General features: G+C 39.7%; 2 protein-coding genes across 3 annotated transcripts in view; one reads left to right on the forward strand and one right to left on the reverse strand.

Moving 5' to 3' along the window:
- Positions 1-12,866, reverse strand: part of LOC126368748 (transcription-associated protein 1) — a 28,433-nt gene extending 15,567 nt beyond the window's left edge. For both annotated transcript variants that reach the window (XM_050012903.1, XM_050012895.1), the window contains exons 1-19: positions 12,495-12,866; positions 12,034-12,339; positions 11,642-11,836; positions 9,465-9,631; positions 9,040-9,275; positions 8,451-8,655; positions 7,645-7,836; positions 6,995-7,262; positions 6,617-6,835; positions 4,730-6,538; positions 4,449-4,647; positions 3,996-4,231; positions 3,639-3,879; positions 3,061-3,262; positions 2,429-2,762; positions 1,980-2,141; positions 1,231-1,482; positions 903-1,102; positions 252-322 (exon numbers count right to left, since the gene is read on the reverse strand). In XM_050012903.1, coding sequence (XP_049868860.1) covers positions 252-322; positions 903-1,102; positions 1,231-1,482; positions 1,980-2,141; positions 2,429-2,762; positions 3,061-3,262; positions 3,639-3,879; positions 3,996-4,231; positions 4,449-4,647; positions 4,730-6,538; positions 6,617-6,835; positions 6,995-7,262; positions 7,645-7,836; positions 8,451-8,655; positions 9,040-9,275; positions 9,465-9,631; positions 11,642-11,836; positions 12,034-12,339; positions 12,495-12,641 — 5,641 coding nt within the window. In that variant the 5' untranslated portion in view covers positions 12,642-12,866. The remainder of the gene's footprint in view (positions 1-251; positions 323-902; positions 1,103-1,230; positions 1,483-1,979; positions 2,142-2,428; positions 2,763-3,060; positions 3,263-3,638; positions 3,880-3,995; positions 4,232-4,448; positions 4,648-4,729; positions 6,539-6,616; positions 6,836-6,994; positions 7,263-7,644; positions 7,837-8,450; positions 8,656-9,039; positions 9,276-9,464; positions 9,632-11,641; positions 11,837-12,033; positions 12,340-12,494) is intronic.
- A 268-nt stretch (positions 12,867-13,134) lies between these two features.
- Positions 13,135-20,119, forward strand: LOC126368624 (plexin-B). The gene has a single exon (XM_050012695.1). It carries the CDS (start codon positions 13,253-13,255, stop codon positions 18,935-18,937), a length of 5,685 nt encoding a protein of 1,894 aa, XP_049868652.1. The 5' UTR covers positions 13,135-13,252; the 3' UTR covers positions 18,938-20,119.
- The last annotated feature ends 2 nt before the right edge of the window (positions 20,120-20,121 follow it).

Below are 20,121 nucleotides of genomic sequence, written 5' to 3' on the forward strand. Positions count from 1 at the left end.
TGTGTGAGTACGTGGGGTATGTCCGGGGTGAGGATCTCCTGCGTTTGTTGCACCATCAACCTTGTTTTAGTAGGTTGTGGAACACTAGCGGGGAGATCACTATTCTCAACCCCAGCATTGGTAAAGGGTAATATTACACGCTTCTGTAATAATAAACAATAATACACACCAGCAACAGCGTGTAATGGCAACATAAGGGCTATTAGAAGTAACGTATAATAGAGGCATGAAATAATAAATTTAATACGCACCTTGCAGAACGATTCTTTTATGTATCGCGAACTTCGCGATGATGTGACTGAGCAACAAATGTCCGTGATACCTGACAGAGATAACAAGGTTAAACATAAATAAAAATACATTTTTCCCCGGCAAATCTGCATTAGCCATTGACATGAGAATTCCGTGCGGTCCTTTTGCTCAGATTCGATTCCAACGTCAGTAATCGTCGCGATTCTAGGACTATACTCTACAACTAGAAAATAGTTTGTTTTGACAGGAGTAGATGATATGATGTCATATGTGTGCAAAAGAGAAAGCGGACCTCGCGTATCATAAAATTTGCTATGGATAGAGACGGAAGGCTACACCGATGATTTTTTTTGACGTGACTTATTGTAGATTTGCCACAGATGGCATTAACTACTTGGCCGGACAAATGGGGAGCGCTGAAGACTCTCACCCGGTACAACGGTTAAGACAACAGGCCTGAGGGTGCCCAGTTGGGCACCTCGACTCAGGGCGTCGTCTGAGACGAAAAATATTTGAAAGAATTAATCGACCCTAGTGGGTCGATCGCGATAAGCGCTGATTGAGGGAAATCGTCGACCACGCCGGCGTGGTCGGTAGGAAGGCTACACCCACAAAAATATGGCAAGGTGACATTATGAGTGTGTTTATACCTAGTAGCAGGATCGACATAGTTCTTGCCGAGCAGACAGGGCCAGGCGAAGGTCATGAGCCGGCGCAGCTTATTGCCCTGCTTCTTGTTGTTCGCGTCGTGGATGTGCGCGGACGCCTGCTCTAGCAGTAGGCACGCGAACTGGAGTAATGATATGCGCACCGCGTCCGAACACGCGAACGGATTCTCCGGATCTATCACCTGTTTGACAACGGGATATTATGTTGCGTTCTCATGTGTTGCTTTGGGAATTAGAATAAAATTTCAAATAGTGTCTAATGTTCAAAAGTCTCACGTCATTTCAGTACAGAATTAAAAAAAAGACTTACATTGTTGATAAACACAGAGACGATATTATCAGGGCTATCATGATAAGGCGCGGGTGCTCCACCGACGATCTTCTGGCCCTTGTCGAAGCTGATGGCGAAGCAAGGAATCAGGATCATCTGTAGGACCTTTGCCTTCAACTCCTGAGACATGCTGTCGTCTGAGAAGTGCTCCACAAATCGGAAGAACGCCGACCGTTTCCATTCCACCGTATAGTTCTGCGCAACCGTGTTCTCTAGAAAGTCGCGGAGGAACTGAAATAAAAATAAGTTGTATATAAATCGAGGCTTAGGGACCGAAAAGATCGAAACATTCTGTGTTGTAACTTTATGGAAACAATATGACGATTTTACTCTATGCTCTATAACACACTCGTGGTCGTCAAATGACAAATGGTTGTCAACAACTTTACTTTCTAGGAAAAGCCTTGCGTATTCTACTGGACTGGTTGAAGCGACTTGGACGAGATTAAACTGTATGTTTTAATCTGGTCTGTATGTGTGAAGTGTTTGAATCCATAAAAAAACCGAAATACGTCCCATGCTCGCCACAGGCCGTCCTTCGATCAACTGGACGGGATAAATCATTCACCTTGCTCCATCACAGGCGGTCTTAAGACTAGTAACTAATCCATTTGTCAGAGATAACCTATTGTATATTGGAATAATATTTATGTTTATTTTAAATAATACTTGAAAAACTACCAAGATAATTAAATAACTTTGATATTGAGTTGAAAGTTGTGTCAAACCTGGAAATCGGGTATAAATCGATCACAGAACGCTCGCAGCAGCTGGAAGAGGAGTTCTATGTTGTTCGGATGGTGACAGAAGTAGTGCAACAGGATCTTCACGATCAGCTTAGGCTCCTTCCAATGCGTGCAGTCTATGTTCTCCACTTTTTTGTGGCTCTCCTATTATACAACAATGAGATAAGTTTTATGTTAGTATGAAATTGATATTTGAGTAACTAAGAACGGAACAAATACGAAATATCACACACCAGTATCACAGCATGTAGGCATAGAAAAATCATTTGATGTATTATTGTCGTTTTAGGCTACCTGACATTTTTTTCCACTTTTGAGTCAACATGACACAGTAAATAAACAGCACAATATTTTTTAAGGATTATCAGATTCAAAATTACTCTCCCAATTTGAACCATTGATATTTTGTATTTAAACTACTAACAACTTACATGATACTGGTCGTTGCACCAAATCCGCTTAATCATTTCCATGAGATCATGTTGAGTCGACATCCACTGATCATCGAACTTAATCAATAGCGATACGGCTCTGATCGCTTGGAACTGCATCTCTGCCCTATCTGCCTGTGGTAGGGTGGTCGCGGCAGCCCCAGTGTTAGTAGCCAACAGTTGCATAAGACGGGGCTTCTTAGAAGTCTGCAAGGCTTCCCTGAATGTTCCGCCGGCTTCTGGGTGCTTGATGAGGAAGATGAGGAATCTACTCCACTGCTGGTCTTTGATGTTGTTGTCCATCATGATTAAGTCTAGTGTTTCTTTTGGGTACCTGTGTATAGGGAAGGATCAAAGTGAGGTGAGATATTTCGTGATCTACGTGAGACTACGTCTCTCTAGACATTACATAGAGAATATTGATGGTGTAAGTTATATAAATTGGTTGCTCTGGGCTGAATAAAACCAAATATTACAAAGAAATAATACGTTCGGCGTACTTAAGTTTAATTTTCTATTGGTTCTAATTGTAAGATGCGGTTTATCACTTAGTAGCAAGAAAAGGCAGCGCAACAATCTAGTCATTGATAACCAAACGAAAAGTAGACCCAAAACTTAACCTCCATTCTTACCTTATAAGGAACTTCACAAGCGGCTCCCTAAATGGCGAGCCTGCTTCCACCATGAGCGACTTCTCCGTGTGGAAGATGAGTCGGCACAGTACGTCGATGAACCGCGGGGACGCCGCCGGGATTTGATGGAAGATGCCGATCAGAATTATTATCTTCTGCTCGTTCTCCATGTTCTTTGACACGCTTTGGAGGAAGTTTCCACCTGAGGAATGATGGTCATTGTAGAGTTTGTCATGAAATACTCCAAGAGAAAATACCTGTTTTTAGCGATCCATCAGCATCATCATAAAAATCAAAGTAATTACCAATGATTACTCACTCACACGACACGATTCATTTATAACAAACATTATAGAAGGAAAAATTGAGGGGAAGAGAGGAAGGGGTGGACCTAGGAGAACATTTATGAAACAAATAAAAGAGAAGGTGCAGGTCGTGTCGTATCGGGAGGTGAAGGTTTTGGCGGGAAGAAGAGAAGAATGGCGATTACTCCACCGACAAGAGCGCAGCTCTTAAATAGAGAGAGAGACTCACTCACACACACAACAATTTCGTAAGTCTGCTCCAACTAAACTCACCTCTATTAGTCTGTATAGAATAATCTAGAAGTTTCTTCAATAGTTGTAACAATTGTTCGCATAGCTTCTCACTGAATGTTGAGGGAAACAGCTGAGTCAAATATGAGAGTCGTTTAGCGCCATTCACGCTCAAGTTTCGGTGGTCTCCAAGTGTGAGGAGGAGTGGTCGCATCACCGGATGCACCATCTCCATGTCTATTTGGAATCCGGATAGGAATTTCTGCATGCATTCAAATCCAGCCTGCAATATGAAAGGAAAATGTATTGTCTGTTCGTGTCCCGACATCTTTACTTCAACACGCCAAGAATTTGTCAACGTTTTATACCAAATAAAAGCAGTATGAGTTTTTTCTTTACCTGTTGTAACTCCGTATCATTTTTCTCTAGTGACTTGTAAAGCACTTGGAAGATCTTCTCCCGGCAGTGTTTCTCTTGTATATAGTGGCAAGCCGCGAGGGCGCGCAGGGCGGACGCTCGCAGCGGCACCAAGTTGACACCCTTGTAGCACGGGAGTTTGCCTAACATCGCATCTTCCGCTTCGCAGAGAGATAACAACTCCCGGAAGAATACTTTGTGCTCATTTATGTTCAGATCTAAAATAAAATTTAAATTATACAAGTTGACAACGTCAAACTGTTGGAATACAAATAAGACATCATGTTCTGTTGACAGACAGTCTGTTGATGAGCTGTAACCACGAAGAATAAGGGTTTGATAAACGAAATTCCGAATCCACGAATAATCTTCTATGACAGAACAAGTAATAAAAGAAAGCTCGACAGTACAACATTATACAATGTTGTTATTTACCTATAGTGAAGAGTCTTGGTTTCAAAGTAGTACAGAATGTAGTTCCGTCCATGAGTCCCATTTGGGCATTAGCAGGTTGGTGACGAAGCAAATGTTTCTTCGGAGGGATGATGTCCGCCAACACCTCTCTGTGAGGATCCATCACTTCTGTCACAGTCTTGCCTTGTAATTCTGCTATTAGCTCCAAAGACTTCATTGCCTAAAAATAAATATACATTAAACTATTGCAAAAACCAAAGTCATAAATCAAATTCGCGATGGATTTAATCCATATATCTTACCTGTTGTCTGACTAGAAGATGTGGGCTCGTCACTTGCAGCACAAGTTCTTGAAGCACGTCATGTAGAGCCCTAGCCTTTGCAGCGGCTACTTCTCCTTCCGGCTCCACCTGTCCCGCCGGGCCCGTGACACACACGCGAACCAATCGCTCCAGGTTCACCGTCGCCATATCTATAGCTCCAGATGATACTTCGCCCGTCAAATCCATCATCACGAACAGAACTGCCTTCAGGAACGTGAACACGTGCTTGTAAACCCACTCCGGAGCCATTTTTTCAAACATAAATTTCACGGCGATGCATCCGCCCAACTTGGCGTACCAAGCGCGTTCGTAGCACAACGCCGACATTCGTTCCGCTAAGTACTCCATCAAGGGCAGGCGACATGCGCGTTCTTTACCTCCCAGTACGGTTGCTGCGGTTTCTATCATCAGCACCAGAGCAAGATGTCCCGGCTTGCAAAGCTCTTTTTCTTCATGCCCCATCACAACCGCAATGGCATCGATGAGAACCAGTGGATCGAGACCTTCTTTGGGTGTTCCGGAACCGGCAAACGGTCCTGCCTCTTGAGCTATGGCTACTAGAGTATAATGTCGCACGAGTGATACCATTGTTGGTAAAACGTGATGGCGTAATTCTTTGATGGCAGCTGCCACAAACATTCCAGTCAACGCTGTGCGATGGGTATTTCTAACGATAGTATTTGTGCATTTGTAGTAAGGTCCATTTTGTGTTATGATTTTACCATCAAGGAAGCTCGGATGGTTGAAAAGTTTCTGCAGGGTGGCTTTATCGTCGTCCAAATTAAGTGATGACGCAAGATAGCATCTCAATACTTCCCAGCATTGACGGCGGTAGAACGGATCGGTTGTGCTGGACTTTAACGCAGAAAAGGCTGTTTCAATTACCTTATCTACTTCGAAATCTAACGGTTTTGACTGATCTTGGAAATAGGCTTGAACGGCGGGTGGCGGCGCATCCGTCTCGCGATACTCGAGTCTCTGCGGCTCGATCATCATCTTACGGTTGCCGCCACCAAATTTCCCGAGCACTCTAAATGCTATCCTTGCAACTTCATTGTTCTGCAACGTCCTCCAGAGCGCTTGCATCAAGTCCGCTCTGACGGGTTGTATGTGTTCATATAAAAAGTCAGGTTGCAAATTATCCACGCAGAGCTCGAGAGTTCGCAGGCCTTGAGATATCAACGTGTGAGAACCGTTTAAAGCTGACACTAGCGGATCCATCAACATCGGTAGATAAGGCAATAGACTGCTAAGTCTGACGGGTACGGTCAAGCACAACTCGACGAATAGGTCTTTCATGTGCTGTTTGTGAAGACCACTTTGTAGGCGGTTCAAACCCTCTAGTAAGTTGGGTAAAAGTGGTAAGAACTCCTGATATAGGAGATCATGACTGCCGCCGCCAATGGAACGGAAGAGAGCTCTTAAGAGCAAGAAATAATTGTAAGGTTCTTTAGCAGTCATGGCGTAATCCATGGCCTTGTTGACAATACTGTGGAGATGCGGACGCAACATTTGCTCATTCTCAGTGGGGAACAGACTAACTGAACCGAACACTAGTTTGAAAAGTCTCAAATACAAGTTAGATCTCTCAACATTGGTGCCCATTTCTTCCATTCGTTTGAGGAGATATTCGACGAGAACAGTCGCGAATATGGGCGACGTCGCGGGGTTCGATAAAAATGTGTTGGCAATTATTTGCAACGTCATATTTTTGTTGATTCTTTCTACCATATGAGAAATTGTCGCGGTGAATATCTCTTGGAACGTTTGCGGGTTCATCATGGAGAACTGAAAAAGTAATTACAAAACAATAAGTTTTTTTTAATACATAAAAATTCTGATACATCAGACTATTCTAGTACTTACCACACCACTGAAGTGCTCTAGAACCTCTTTCTCTTCCTTAGATCGTACGTGGGGCATGGCTGGAGGCATGACGGGAGCCCGAGGAGCACATAAAGTATAAATATCCAGAGACTGCAAGCCCCAGCGCACCAGTCTAATGAAAACCAGCGTCTCTCGGGGACTTAGTTGCTTCTGACCAGTTATAGTAGTCGCTGGTTGACCTTCGGTCGTTGGCGCAGTCTGTGTAACGAAGGTAGGTGGTTATGTTGGATTGTAGAGTATTTAAAGAGGCTGTCGTTTTTTGCTCAATCGTATAGCGCGTCAATGAGCTGATAAAAGTCAAAACTATCGCATTATAGAATCGTTCTATATAAAATATAATACTTAGTCATATCTTACCTTACAAGATGCACAACCCCATGTAATAGTCTTCACACCGCACACTAAAGTCTTCACCAGTGTTCTATAGTCTCCAACATTTAAGTTATTCAACTGTGAAGATGGAAATCCAATTTTGGATTTCTCCTCGGGTTTGGAGAGACTATCTAATAGATCTGGAGTGGGTTTTTCCTCTTCTAACTTTATTTCACTGGAAGTAACCGGTGCTAGAATGGTGGGTGTGCTAGGAGTAGTGCCATTCCCGTTAGTGGCAACAGGCGTCATTTTACTAGAACAATACACACGAAGATAACAAGATAAACCCAAGAGCTCAAGACAAAAAATTAAAACCAAAACAGTTAACCATTACTAAGTTGATGCATGTCTATTACTTCAAGTACTGTCACTGCACGGTTCGTAGTGGCTGCAAGTTTTGTTTTTGGAATCTGTTCTATGGTGTAGAGGGATTGTATGAGAGTTGTATTAATACTAACAGCCACCCGCGACTGCTTCTTCAGAGTATCTTTATAAATTATAGCCTATGTGATATTCCAATTTACTGTGGAGTTTCATTATCTGTTCAGTGGCTTATGCGTGAAAGAGTTACAAACATACGTCCCTCTTCACAAATTTTCGCTTATATAATATTACTTGGATATTATGTGTCTCACCATTTTGCCATAAGTGCTGGTAGCTGGAGTTTGGAGATGGTCTTGAACTTGAGCACAAATACCTCAAGTATGCGCATGAGCAGTTGTCGGCCCTGCGGCTGCGCGCCTGACGCTGCTGCACCCTCGCTCTCAGACCGCTGACGAATGCAGTCCACGAGGTTCAGTAGTAACTTGCAGGACATTGTTTGGATGCTAGATGAAATAAAAGCTGTCATTGAATCTTGTAGTGAGTAGAGGACACTTCAGGTAATAAAATTATTAAATACTGACGACTGGATAGGTTACGTGACATTTTAGAAAACAAAAGTAAGAGAATAGTAGTAAGTGATTCGGCCGGCGGAAGAATATTTGTACTATTTTAGTGTATACTTCTTCTTTAGCCACTCAGCTTTAAGCGCTTTACTTAGTATACTATAAAACTAAGTAGATTATACGAATGAGTGTACCGCATTAATTGCAGGTTGGAACATGGGAACAAAAATATTATGTATAATCTATTAATTGATGATCTCCGACCGATTTTGGCCATGGCGACCTCTTCAACTCCTAGTCGGCACGAAGCTGATGCGCCCGAAGTTGGCTTATGTAACCTATCTTCACAGTGAACTCCCACGCAGTGTGAGCACGTGAGCACACTGTTTCGGTAATTATAATGAATAGCGGCAGGGGGACGGGCCTTCAACTCGTCCCGTTTGGAATCTATTAATTATCCAACCTGAGATAGGTAGGTACACATAGATCTCAGCTACTATGACAGATTCCCACAAGTCGCAAAATCGTTGTCTAGAGACAGATTGATCACTTACCTAGTCGGTAGGGATTCATCATGTACATTTTTGGAGAACAGATGAGCGGCAATGGCTAGATCTGTTAGAGGCAAGTGTTGTCGCACATGGTGCACAAGGTCAGCTAGTGTGGAGTATGCGAGCGGGCGCAGTGTCTCGTGGACAGTCCATCCGTCGCCTAATAGGACATCCTCGTCGAACAGGCGCTCCATGTATGGGACAAACTCTGCAATTTATTTGGCACATATGAACATATTTTATACTGTTTTTTCTTCTTCTTGTAAGCTATAAAGTAAATGTGACTAAAGCCAAGTAAAGAGGTAGATACTGGCGCTCTACTTGAACTTGCTGGAAATCTCAGTTGGTAACTTTCTAGAGAATATAGAATAGAATTATACAAATCATAGGCTTCCCACCAAACTGATACTTTTTAACCCTGTGGTAGGTATTTCAATTAACAATCTATCTGTAGCAGATACAAGGCATTACAAGGCCGAGGGCATTAGATTATAGTAGATTGCTACAGGTTATTCCAAGTGTAGGATCTCTTCAGATGCCTTGTTTATAGTGGTTGTATTATAAATTATTATAAATAACTTTGAAAACTTACTAAGTCTCAAATCCGTAGCAAGGATGTGTCGAGTAGCTATAACTAATTCTTTTCTCAGGTGCGCCACCTCAGGCGGACATAGGGTGAGCAGGCCGATAATGCCCTTCACCATGAGACTGGCGTGGTTAGCTATGGTATCCTGGTATATCCTGATAATGTACGCAAGAAACGCCAGCGTCTTTATCTGAGCCCCCATAAAGTCCACAAACACTTCTTTGTTGAATGACGCTGATTGTCTGAAAAAAGAAGGAACTGAATTATGGTCATAAAAGGTTGGTTGAGTAAGTCAAATTGAAAGAGTTAAAAAAATTCACGATATAAATGATTTACATAAAACGGAGAAGTAGCATCTCATCTCTTTAGTACAAAGTTTATAGCATATTGTTAAGTCTTGTAATTTAATAAATAGACTTTAATAGACCTACCTGTGGTTAGCAGCTGGCTGCAAAGTGATTGTCTCCATTATGAGAGGAATAAAATTGCTTACTTCCTGATGTACATTCTGTTTGTACAATTGATACATTAGAACTACTATGATTGGTAACTCTTGTATCACTTTCAATGACAGCACTGATCTTGGTATCAAATTGTACTGAAAGAATTTGTAAATATTTTATTATACAACAACATAGCATTGCACTTGTACCCCGAAGGAGTAGGCAGAGGTACTTTATACTGTACATAGTATATAAATAGACGAAGAGTAAACAACATGAACAGCCTATGTACATCCCACTGCTGGGCACAGGCCTCCCCTAATTAAACCGGAGGGGGTATGGAGCAAACTCGCAGTGTGTTTTATAGCTAACAGACGGGACCAACGGCTTAAAGTGCCCTCCGATGCATGGAATCATATTACTTTATCAGACAATCAGGTGATTCGAGCCTGCAATATCCTTACCAAACAAAGGATAGGCTCACAAAGTGATTTCGACACTGTCCCCATCATGAATTGAGGCTGTTCATTATTAATTATAATTTAAAATGATTGGCAGTGTACTTCATAAAAAGATCTCTACATCTTCCGAATTACAATGTATAACTTGTAACGGATTTTCTGGGAACAAATAAATTGTCGCGACCCGGATTATCGAGCCGTACAATATCAGTACCCCAAATGACGTAATTAAAACGATATAACAGGGTGAATGCTTTTATTATTTTAAGGAAATATGAGCCAAAGTTCATACGTTATACAAAGAAAGAAAACTGTTGATTAAATATTGATCTAACACAACATCCTCGTGCGGGGTAGACTGAGAAAGTGACCACAATATAAAAAATAACGAGCTAGCTCACGCAGATTATTTTAAGCGGGTAGTTAGGTACTGGAGTATTGCGATGGTTTATCGTTAGAAGAGAATTAATGATAATGGGCGCCACGGGTAGGAAACGGCTACCCGACCGAATTAAATTAAAAAAAAGGAAAAATTGAGACGAGAAGAATGTTTAAAAAATATTATTTGGTTTGGCCAGTCGAGGGGAGCGACGGTGCGTGGCTCGGCGGCCGCACTCTTCCTGGGATCCAGGGGTTCGGGGTAGGAACTTCGCCGTACTTCTGATTCAACGCACGTCACTTCATCGTACCGACACAACAAACGGCGCCCCCAAACGCGTCACCCAAATGCCAACCGCCTCACCCAGACGACAACCGCCTCACCCAGACGTCAACCGCCTTACCCAGACGCTTCCTGAAGAGGACAATAATCTCGCCGGATCTCGCGCGGTGATTAATTTCAACCCTCCAGGAGACCCACTATCAACTCACAGGCCTTCCTTCATTCGACGAGTATTCAGGGAAGCATACGAACATCTTTACTGGAACAAAGAAGACCACGCGAGCTGCAACTTCGGCAGCGGGAGAGGCCTCACCAGGCTTTCTTTCCGAAATGTAGTGCAGGAGCAAAAAAGGCTGTGTTGTCCGTTTATTTATGGATGCGCCACCACTACCCCGCTACTTCCTATACTCAACCTCGTATGACGACTGGCGACCAATAGGAGTGCGCGCGAGCAAAATCAGGCGAGCCAATGAAATAATTTAAATGGTTTATTACCGGAAAGAGGTAGGGAATTAGGAATTAGGTGTTTTACATCAATATTATTATATAGGAAAAGAACCATCTAAAAATAATAATATAACAACGCTTTGTTGTTTGATTAATATCGTCAGAACCCAAATAAAATTGTAAACACCCACCTGTCATAATTATGAAAGCACCCACCTATAATTAAATGAATTGCCCAGGACTTTATGTCAGGTGTTTCGCCATACTTGGCCATTTCTATGTTACAGGTACTCATATTGGCAGACAATAATAATAATATGTTTTAATCATAAGGCATTAAATTGCTGGCTGCCAAACAACAGTACCTACTAATTTCTATATCAAAATACAGTGTTTGTATTTAAATATTTTACATTCCAAGAAGCTTGTCTATCTGATTACTAATTTGTTGGAACAATTAACAAATGGTGTATTATTGCATAATGTTATGATATACTTCGAAAGTAGAACTTTTAACTTTTTGTTAACAAATCACTATGCCGTTTATTCCTCATGAAAACTAGGACAAAAATGAATTTTCAGTTTATGATACTTACAGTAACAACACTTCCATCAAGCAACTTCTTTTCAGTGTGTATGGGTGTGGTGGTGTATGTCTCCTGCAGCAGCTGCTCAATGTTTACTTCGGAGAGGTCCTTCACCCTTATTGTTGGTTTGGGCTCAAATATTTTAGGCAGATGGTTTGGCAGATCTGAATAAATGCCTTTTACCCACTGTAGGAATTTGTGTATCTAGAAAAATAAAATGTATTATTAAAAAAAAATTATATTCAGTAAATTTAGTTCATGTCCAATACTGTGCACACATACATGCTTATAAACAATGTGCCCAATTTCTAAGATATTTATGTGAATAAAATTGCTTAGTTAATTTTTAATTAAAGTGAAATAGGTATTAAAAGGATTTATTATTTAAATAAATTACTTACATCAACTTCAGTGCTATATGGAGGCCTGTACTGTTTGTGTAATTCCATGAAAATCTTCAAACAAACTAGAACATTCTCTTCATTCTCTATCTCCATCAGTTTCAACATAAGAATCAGTATGCTCTTTACATAAGGCCTAAGTGTCTCACTGATAGGAAGACGGTGTATCATTTCTAGTATAAGCTTCCTCACTTGTTGAATATTGTATTCTGCTATGAAGTGAGGCTCACCCTCCTGCAGTATCTTGAGAAATATCTTGAGTGAGTGGTCCAGGAATTGAGGATATTGAGGTGAACTCAATATGACCTATAACAAAATCACATGTTAATTATTCAACATCATAATTCACATTAGGTATTAAAATTGAAGGTAAAGGAATAAAATAGATTTATTGTCACACTTTGGTGTGTTAAGTAAAACAAAGTAACTAGTCCATACTTAATTTGACTCAGGGAGTTTACCTCGAAATTTTCGCTCAGTTCCTGCGCCGCCTTGAGTTTGATCTCATCTTTAGCGCCGGGGTCCGCCAGCATAGTCACGTAGCTACGGTACGTGTTCATTTGCGTGTGCGGGTCCCCCGGCCCGCCGGCCGACATCGAAGCCATCATCGTTGATTCTCTTTACTTATACCTACTACACAGAGCTTCTCATGGTACACAGCGTGGAGTTCGTGGCCCCAAATGCACTAATCACAACGAGAAAATATTAATTCATTGTCACATAGCTAACGAATCCTTAACAAAGTAACTTTTATTTAAATCTACACTCAATAAAAGACTCTCATTCCGAGTTATTATTAATAAAATGTAAGGGAGAATGAAATAAAGCCGCGAGCAAAGCAATCAAACATCAAATTGTTTTTTTTTTAATTCGTAAAACAACAGATCAAAAAAAACCGGAACTATAAAAACCGGTAACCGTCTTTTCCAGAGGTAAGCCGATAGGTGGCGTTAATTGCGAGCCCCCCACTCACACGAAAGTCGAAGTCGAAAAGTGGGTAATTATTTGTACACAATGGTAACACTACATTCGTCTATGGTACATAGACCATGAAGATTCTATAAAAAAGGTCTATTGTTTATTCCATGTCAATGGCATCGATGAACGCTTTTTACACTAATATTTTTGTAATGTAAAATGGGTTGAAATGAATTAAAAAGTGCATAGCGGTTGTGAAAAAGTATAAAATAAATATTGGAAATAAACGTAAAATGTGATCATGGCTACATTTCGGACTGTGTTAGTCATAACATTCTGGCTTCGCTGCACACTATTGTATGGATACGAGTTTATATCACAATATCCTAATCAACAGAACGAAACATATTACTTTTATCACCTCGCAGTGGACAAAGCCAGTGGACAAGTGTACGCTGGGTCACTAAATTGGCTTCATCAATTGAGTCCCGATTTAAAACCCATACATGTAATACGGACGGGACCTAAACTCGATAATCCTATGTGCCATGCGAGCGGTTGTACCTCGCCCGACATAAAAACATCATGGATCGACAACGTGAACAAAATATTAGTAATAGATCAAGAATCAAGAATGGTGATTGCGTGCGGATCAATCGCCCAGGGTTCTTGTTTCAAGTACAAACTGGGCGACCTATCGGCGGAGCCAGAATTCATCGCAATCAGCGTCGCAGCGAACGATGCCGATGCCTCTACATACGCATTCATTGGCCCAGAACGTTACAACTCCTGGGACCGGTCTAATGTGCTCTATGTGGGCACCACCTTCACCAACAATGGGGAGTACAGACACGACGTCCCTGCCATCGCCAGCCGAGATCTCATGACTCTGGACCTGGCACAGTTCACTTTTTCCAAGCAAAGTTTGATCCAGATAGATGTCAAATACAGGGACAACTTTTTAGTGCAATATGTGTATGGATTTAATGCCAGTGATTATGCTTACTTTGTCATCATCCAGAAACATTCTCATCTTGCTGGGAATGAGGAATTGGGCTATGTGTCTCGCCTGGCTAGGACCTGTGTTAATGATGACAACTATAATAGCTACACAGAAGTTACCCTGGAGTGTCACGTCAGAGAGGAAACTGTTAATGGTAAGAGTGAAGTTGTCAATTATAATTTAATTCAGGATGCCAAAGTTGCGAGGGCTGGTGCAAACCTGGCTTCACAACTTGGTATTGAAATAGGTGATGCAATACTCGTGGCAGCATTTAGCCCTTCAAAGGGTATAACTAATGAACCTATGGCCAAGTCAGCAATATGCGTGTTTTCTTTACAAGAAATAGAAATTAAGTTCAATGAGAATGTTCATATGTGTTTTAATGGTAGTACTAAAGCTCGAAACATGGGCTATATATCAGGCATGATATCAGATGGTAAATGTCCAAGTGTTGGATCTGTTGGTAATATACTAAATTTTTGTGAAGTAGGTTTAAAAATAAGTGGACTGTATCCCATTAAAACTATGTCTGTAATTCACTGGAATGACACTTTAATATCATCAGTTACAATGTCTGTGACTGGTCTGCACACTGTAGGTTTTCTAGGCACTAGTGATGGTACTTTAAAGAAAGTATTAATTGATGCTGAAAAATCATTAGAATATTCCAGTGAAGAGATCCTCCCTAGTCAAAAAATTCTTCCTGACACAGTTTTGTCACCATATCAAAAAACTTTGTATGTTTTGGGAAGGAATACTATAGTACAAATACCTACTGAGCGTTGTGCTGAACATGGAAACTGCTCATCATGTTTAGAATCCAATGATCCCCATTGTGGATGGTGTTCCTTAGAAAAACGCTGCACTGTTCAAAACATGTGTCAAAAAGGTACACAAAGTGCTCCTAGGTGGTTGTCTCAGTATACAGGCCAACAATGTATTGATTTTGAACAGATTTTGCCCGATAGAATATCAATGAATGAAATTACCACTGTACAACTTGTTATCAGAACTTTACCAGAACTTCCTTTTGGTGCAAAATACAAATGCGTTTTTGGTAATACTCCTGCCATAGATGCTGCAGTAACATCCAATGGGCTAGCTTGCCCCACACCAGACATAAAACACAGACCTAAAATTTCTCAAAATCAAGACCACGTCTATGTACCATTATCTGTGCACTCATCTGAAACCAACAAAGATTTTGTTTCCAGGAACTTTGCGTTTTATGATTGCTCTAAACACACAACATGTCATTCATGCATAATGAGCGAGTGGGCGTGCAATTGGTGTATTTATGATAATCGATGCACACATGACACTTCTGTGTGTCAGAGAACCATCATTAGTGGAGAAAATAATCCAACAAAGCTACTCAACCATGGTATAGGACACTGCCCCCGAATTAGGCAGTACAAGAAACCTATTTTATTGCCAAATAATGTACCCAAAGAGCTGGAATTGGAAGTAGAAAATCTACCACATTTGCAACCAGGTCATACAGGATTTCAATGTATAGTGAGTATTGAATTAGCAAACATGATATTGCCAGCAAGGGTAGAATCTAACCATTACATTGTGTGCGATAGGACTACTTATTCATATGAAGAAGACGTTGGAGAGTATAATGTCAGTGTCAAAGTGGTCTGGAACCATAAACACTACATTGACACCATCACCATTACTTTGTACAAGTGTGAAATCCTTGGTTCACACAGAGAACATGCTGATTGCTCACTATGTATCACGCGCAATTCAATTTATCAATGTACTTGGTGTGGTAATTCTTGTTCTTATAGTGAATCATGTCTTGAAAATCCTGTCACGGAATGTCCTAAACCTAGAATTGATATGATCAAACCTTTAAGCGGTCCTATAGAAGGAGGGACTATTGTAACCATTGAAGGTAGTAATCTTGGATTAAGAGTGGAAGAAGTGAAGGGGAAAATCAGAATAGGAGATGTACCTTGCGACATAGTTGACTTTGAAGTATCCGTTAGCATTACATGTCGTACAGGACCATCTAACGGATCTGCAGTAGCACCAGTAATTGTGCAAAATGATTCAGGATATACTGAATCATCTGTACTGTTCAGCTATAAAAACATCAAACTTCAAGGGATTTACCCTGCTCTGGGGCCTGTATCGGGGGGTACACAGTTAGCTATAGGAGGACAGCATCTCAATATTGGTTCTACAGTTTTTGCTTATTTAGATGACTTACCTTGCTCCGTTAATAAAACGCAAACATCAAACAGCAGATTGATATGCATCACTCCGAAAGCTAACACGCCTCGTGTAATTACAACAGTGACAGTGTCTATTGATAATGCTAATAGGACTCTAAATGGCGACTTATTTAATTATACAGCAGATCCCACTATTATGGAAATAAAACCATTAAAAAGCTTTGTTTCTGGTGGAAGAATGATTACAGTACATGGCACAAATCTACACACAATCCAGAAACCGTTAATGAAATTGTATTATGCTAATGAAGTACTTCCAGTAAACCACACTGCTTGTGTAGTACTGAATTCTAATCAAATGGAATGCCCAAGTCCTGCTATAAACAAAAAATATCATGAGATATTACAAGCAACTAAATCTCAAACTAGCACACCTCAAATTGCAATGAAAGTTGGTTTTGTAATGGATAACGTTGAGACGATGCACGACTTAGAAAAGTACTTTAATCCACCTCGAACCCACATGGTTTTTGTCGAAGATCCACATGTTTATCAATTCCCCAATAGAATTAAATCTTATACAGGGGACCCGTTAGTTATAGAAGGAGAAAATTTAAAAAGAGGAAGTGATGAATCTGATGTTGTGGTGACTATTGGCACCGAACCTTGCAACGTTACAAGTTTAACAATGCAACAGTTACTATGTACACCGCCTGTCATACAACCTGCGAATACAGATGAAAATGGAGTACAAATAACAGATATCAATTTACCTCTTGTAGTAGTTAAAGTGGGCCGAAACCTTCGATTTCCCATCGGCTATCTTCATTATGAATTACTCAGAAACTACAACTTTCCACCCGAAGTAATTGCTGGAATTGCTGCCGGAACGTTTTTCTTAGTTTTATTTTTCATGATTATTTTAGTAGTATATAGACGCCGCAGTACTAAAGCCGAAAGAGAATACAAAAGAATTCAGATACAAATGGACACTTTGGAAAGTAATGTGAGATTGGAATGTAAATTAGCTTTTGCAGAATTGCAGACTGATATGTCCGACTTGGCAGCTGATTTGGAACATTCTGGAATACCCACTTTAGATCACGTAAATTACGTAATGAATGTATTCTTCCCAGGAGTGTCGGATCATCCTATTTTAAACGTACAACGCCAATTTATAAACACTCCTAGGACAAACTACGACGCCGCGATGATTCAATTTGAACAACTTTTAAATAACAAATGTTTCCTTCTGTCATTTATAGACACTTTAGAATCTCAGAAGTCTTTCAATATTAGGGACAAAGTGAATGTGGCGTCATTATTAATGGTCATATTAATGGGGAAAATGGAATACGCCACTGATATATTGAAGTCTTTATTATTACGTCTAATTGACAAATCAGTCTGTAACAAACATCCTCAATTAATGTTACGGAGAACCGAAAGTGTCGTTGAGAAGATGCTGACGAATTGGATGGCTTTGTGCATGTACTATTACTTAAAAGATTACGCAGGTTCCTCTCTGTTCTTACTCTTCAAAGCGATCAAACATCAAATTGAAAAAGGTGTTGTTGATGCAATCACTCACGAAGCTCGGTATTCTTTATCAGAAGAAAAACTCCTGAAAGAGCAAATTGATCATCAGACAATTACTTTGCATATAGTGCAAGACGATTTTGATGAAAAAGTACAGTGCAAAGTGTTGGACTGCGACAGTATATCACAAGTAAAATCAAAAATACTTGATGCTCTATTTAAAAATACCCCATTCTCTATGCGTCCATCAGTACACGAGGTAGATTTAGAATGGCGACATGGAAGAGGTGGTCACGTTACTCTCCAAGATGAAGATGTGACAACTAAAACCCTCAATGGATGGAGGAAATTAAATACTCTCGCTCACTACGGCGTCAAAGAATCTGCCGTTATGTCTCTAATCTCTCGCCAAAATGACACTTTTAACACTCCCTACAAAATACCTTGCAAAAACTGCACAGGAATTTACTGTTCTAATTCACACATACGAGTGTACAACAGTGACATAACAGATCAAAATGTTCATTATTATCATTTAGTAAAACCCATTGAATATCAGCATATTGTCAACAAATCTTCAGAACACAGTCATAAAGCAATACCAGAAATATTTCTCACGCGATTGTTATCCACTAAGGGAACGGTACATAAGTTTGTTGATGATTTTTTCAGTACAATACTCACTGTAAATGAAGTTTTGCCGCCAGCAGTCAAATGGCTCTTTGATCTATTTGATGACGCAGCGAGGGCTCATGGAATTCTGAACCCGGAAGTTGTGCACGCTTGGAAATCAAATAGTTTACCTTTGAGATTTTGGGTGAATCTCATTAAAAATCCAGACTTTATATTCGACATCAATAAAACTGCTACAGTTGACTCGTCGTTATCTGTGATCGCCCAAACTTTTATGGACGCTTGTTCATTAACAGAACATCGTCTTTGTAAAGATTCCCCATCAAATAAATTACTTTTCGCTAAAGACTTGCCCACTTACCGAGATATGGTCATTCAGTTTTACCAATCAGTTTCCCAATTACCTCAAGTGTCAGACCAAGAACTGAGCACGTCAATGCAGCAACTTTCGGTGGAACAATTAAACGAATTCGATACATTGTCGGCCTTGAAAGAATTGTACATCTACGTCAGTAAATATAGAGAACAAATTATATTAGGTCTAGAAAATAAAATGCACTTAGCTCATAAATTAGATAATATAGCGTGCACTATGGAAGGCGATCCTTCGTCTATCTGCTGACTATATGACACTAAAAGTTATGATTTAATTGCATTTACGTAATTTATTTATATACTCTTATACATATATTTTGTAAAAAGAAGCTTTAATTTATTCTTTAAAGTACTCAGATTGAAACAGAAATGTAAAAAGACTGTAAAATATCAGTTCCATAAATCTAGTTAGAAGGGTTAAAAAGTATTTTTTTCAATGGATGCGTAAAATAAGCATAAGTTTTGATTAATGTACGTAATATATTGTAAGTATATCACATAAAATTTTAATATCGGCGTATACCTATGTAAAAAAACGAATCTCAGATCTGATGTCTGTGTGCATTTAATACTCTCCTAGTGGCCATATTTTAGTGTCCATGCTATTTTTATAATTTTAGTATTAAAAAAATATTAATTGCTCTCTTATGAATCTTATTTTCTGTATGATCTGGAATTAAGTAAGTGATAATGATTACTGTAAATTATGCATTATTGTATGTATTTGGAAATACTTAACTATGGATGTGTATTGTTATTCTAAGATGTATTTGTAATTTGTAAAGAGTATTAAGTTAAGGAAATGTTGTGATATTTGTATCTGGAATATTTAATATCGTTAAATGTCCGACGCGCGGGCCGGTTTCTTATAGGTTCATATCTGGAAATATTTAGTCACAACAATAATTAGAATAGGTATCCATACATTTTCGGTAGGTACCTAGCAAAAAAAACTGATAAAAAATCTAATAACTACTTTTTGTTGCTCACCGTGTTTCCACTTAAATCAATTTCCAAGATATTATTAACATCCTCACGGCCCACGCTTCAAAGGCCTAACTTTATTGTTTTATTTCACAATTGATTTCCCTGAAATCTAAATTTGTACTGCCTGAGTGAACACATGATTAAATCGAAGACATATAAATATCTATGATAATAAATTATTTAATAGAAAGGTGTTTGATCTCATTTTTCTTTGCTCAAATCCGTTTGTTCGTATGGGCGCCAGTTTACTCAGTTGTACGTAATAATTAATAATATTCCATTTACAATATATTTTGTAAGTTAGCATTAGATATAATTTGTTAGAATCTAAGGCAGCGTAAATTCACCCGTCTCTTAAAGTTTTATATTATTGACTAGAAATATACTTATTTATCAATCTTTTTGTATTGAATAATTTCGATATGAATGGGATAAACATAAATC

The sequence above is a fragment of the Pectinophora gossypiella genome, chromosome 1, assembly GCF_024362695.1.
Source record: "Pectinophora gossypiella chromosome 1, ilPecGoss1.1, whole genome shotgun sequence".
Taxonomy (NCBI): Eukaryota; Metazoa; Arthropoda; class Insecta; order Lepidoptera; family Gelechiidae; genus Pectinophora; species Pectinophora gossypiella.

Coding starts and splice junctions, on each gene's coding strand:
- LOC126368624 (XM_050012695.1), top strand. CDS start 13,253: ATGGCTACATTTCGGACTGTGTTAGTCATAACATTCTGGCTTCGCTGC.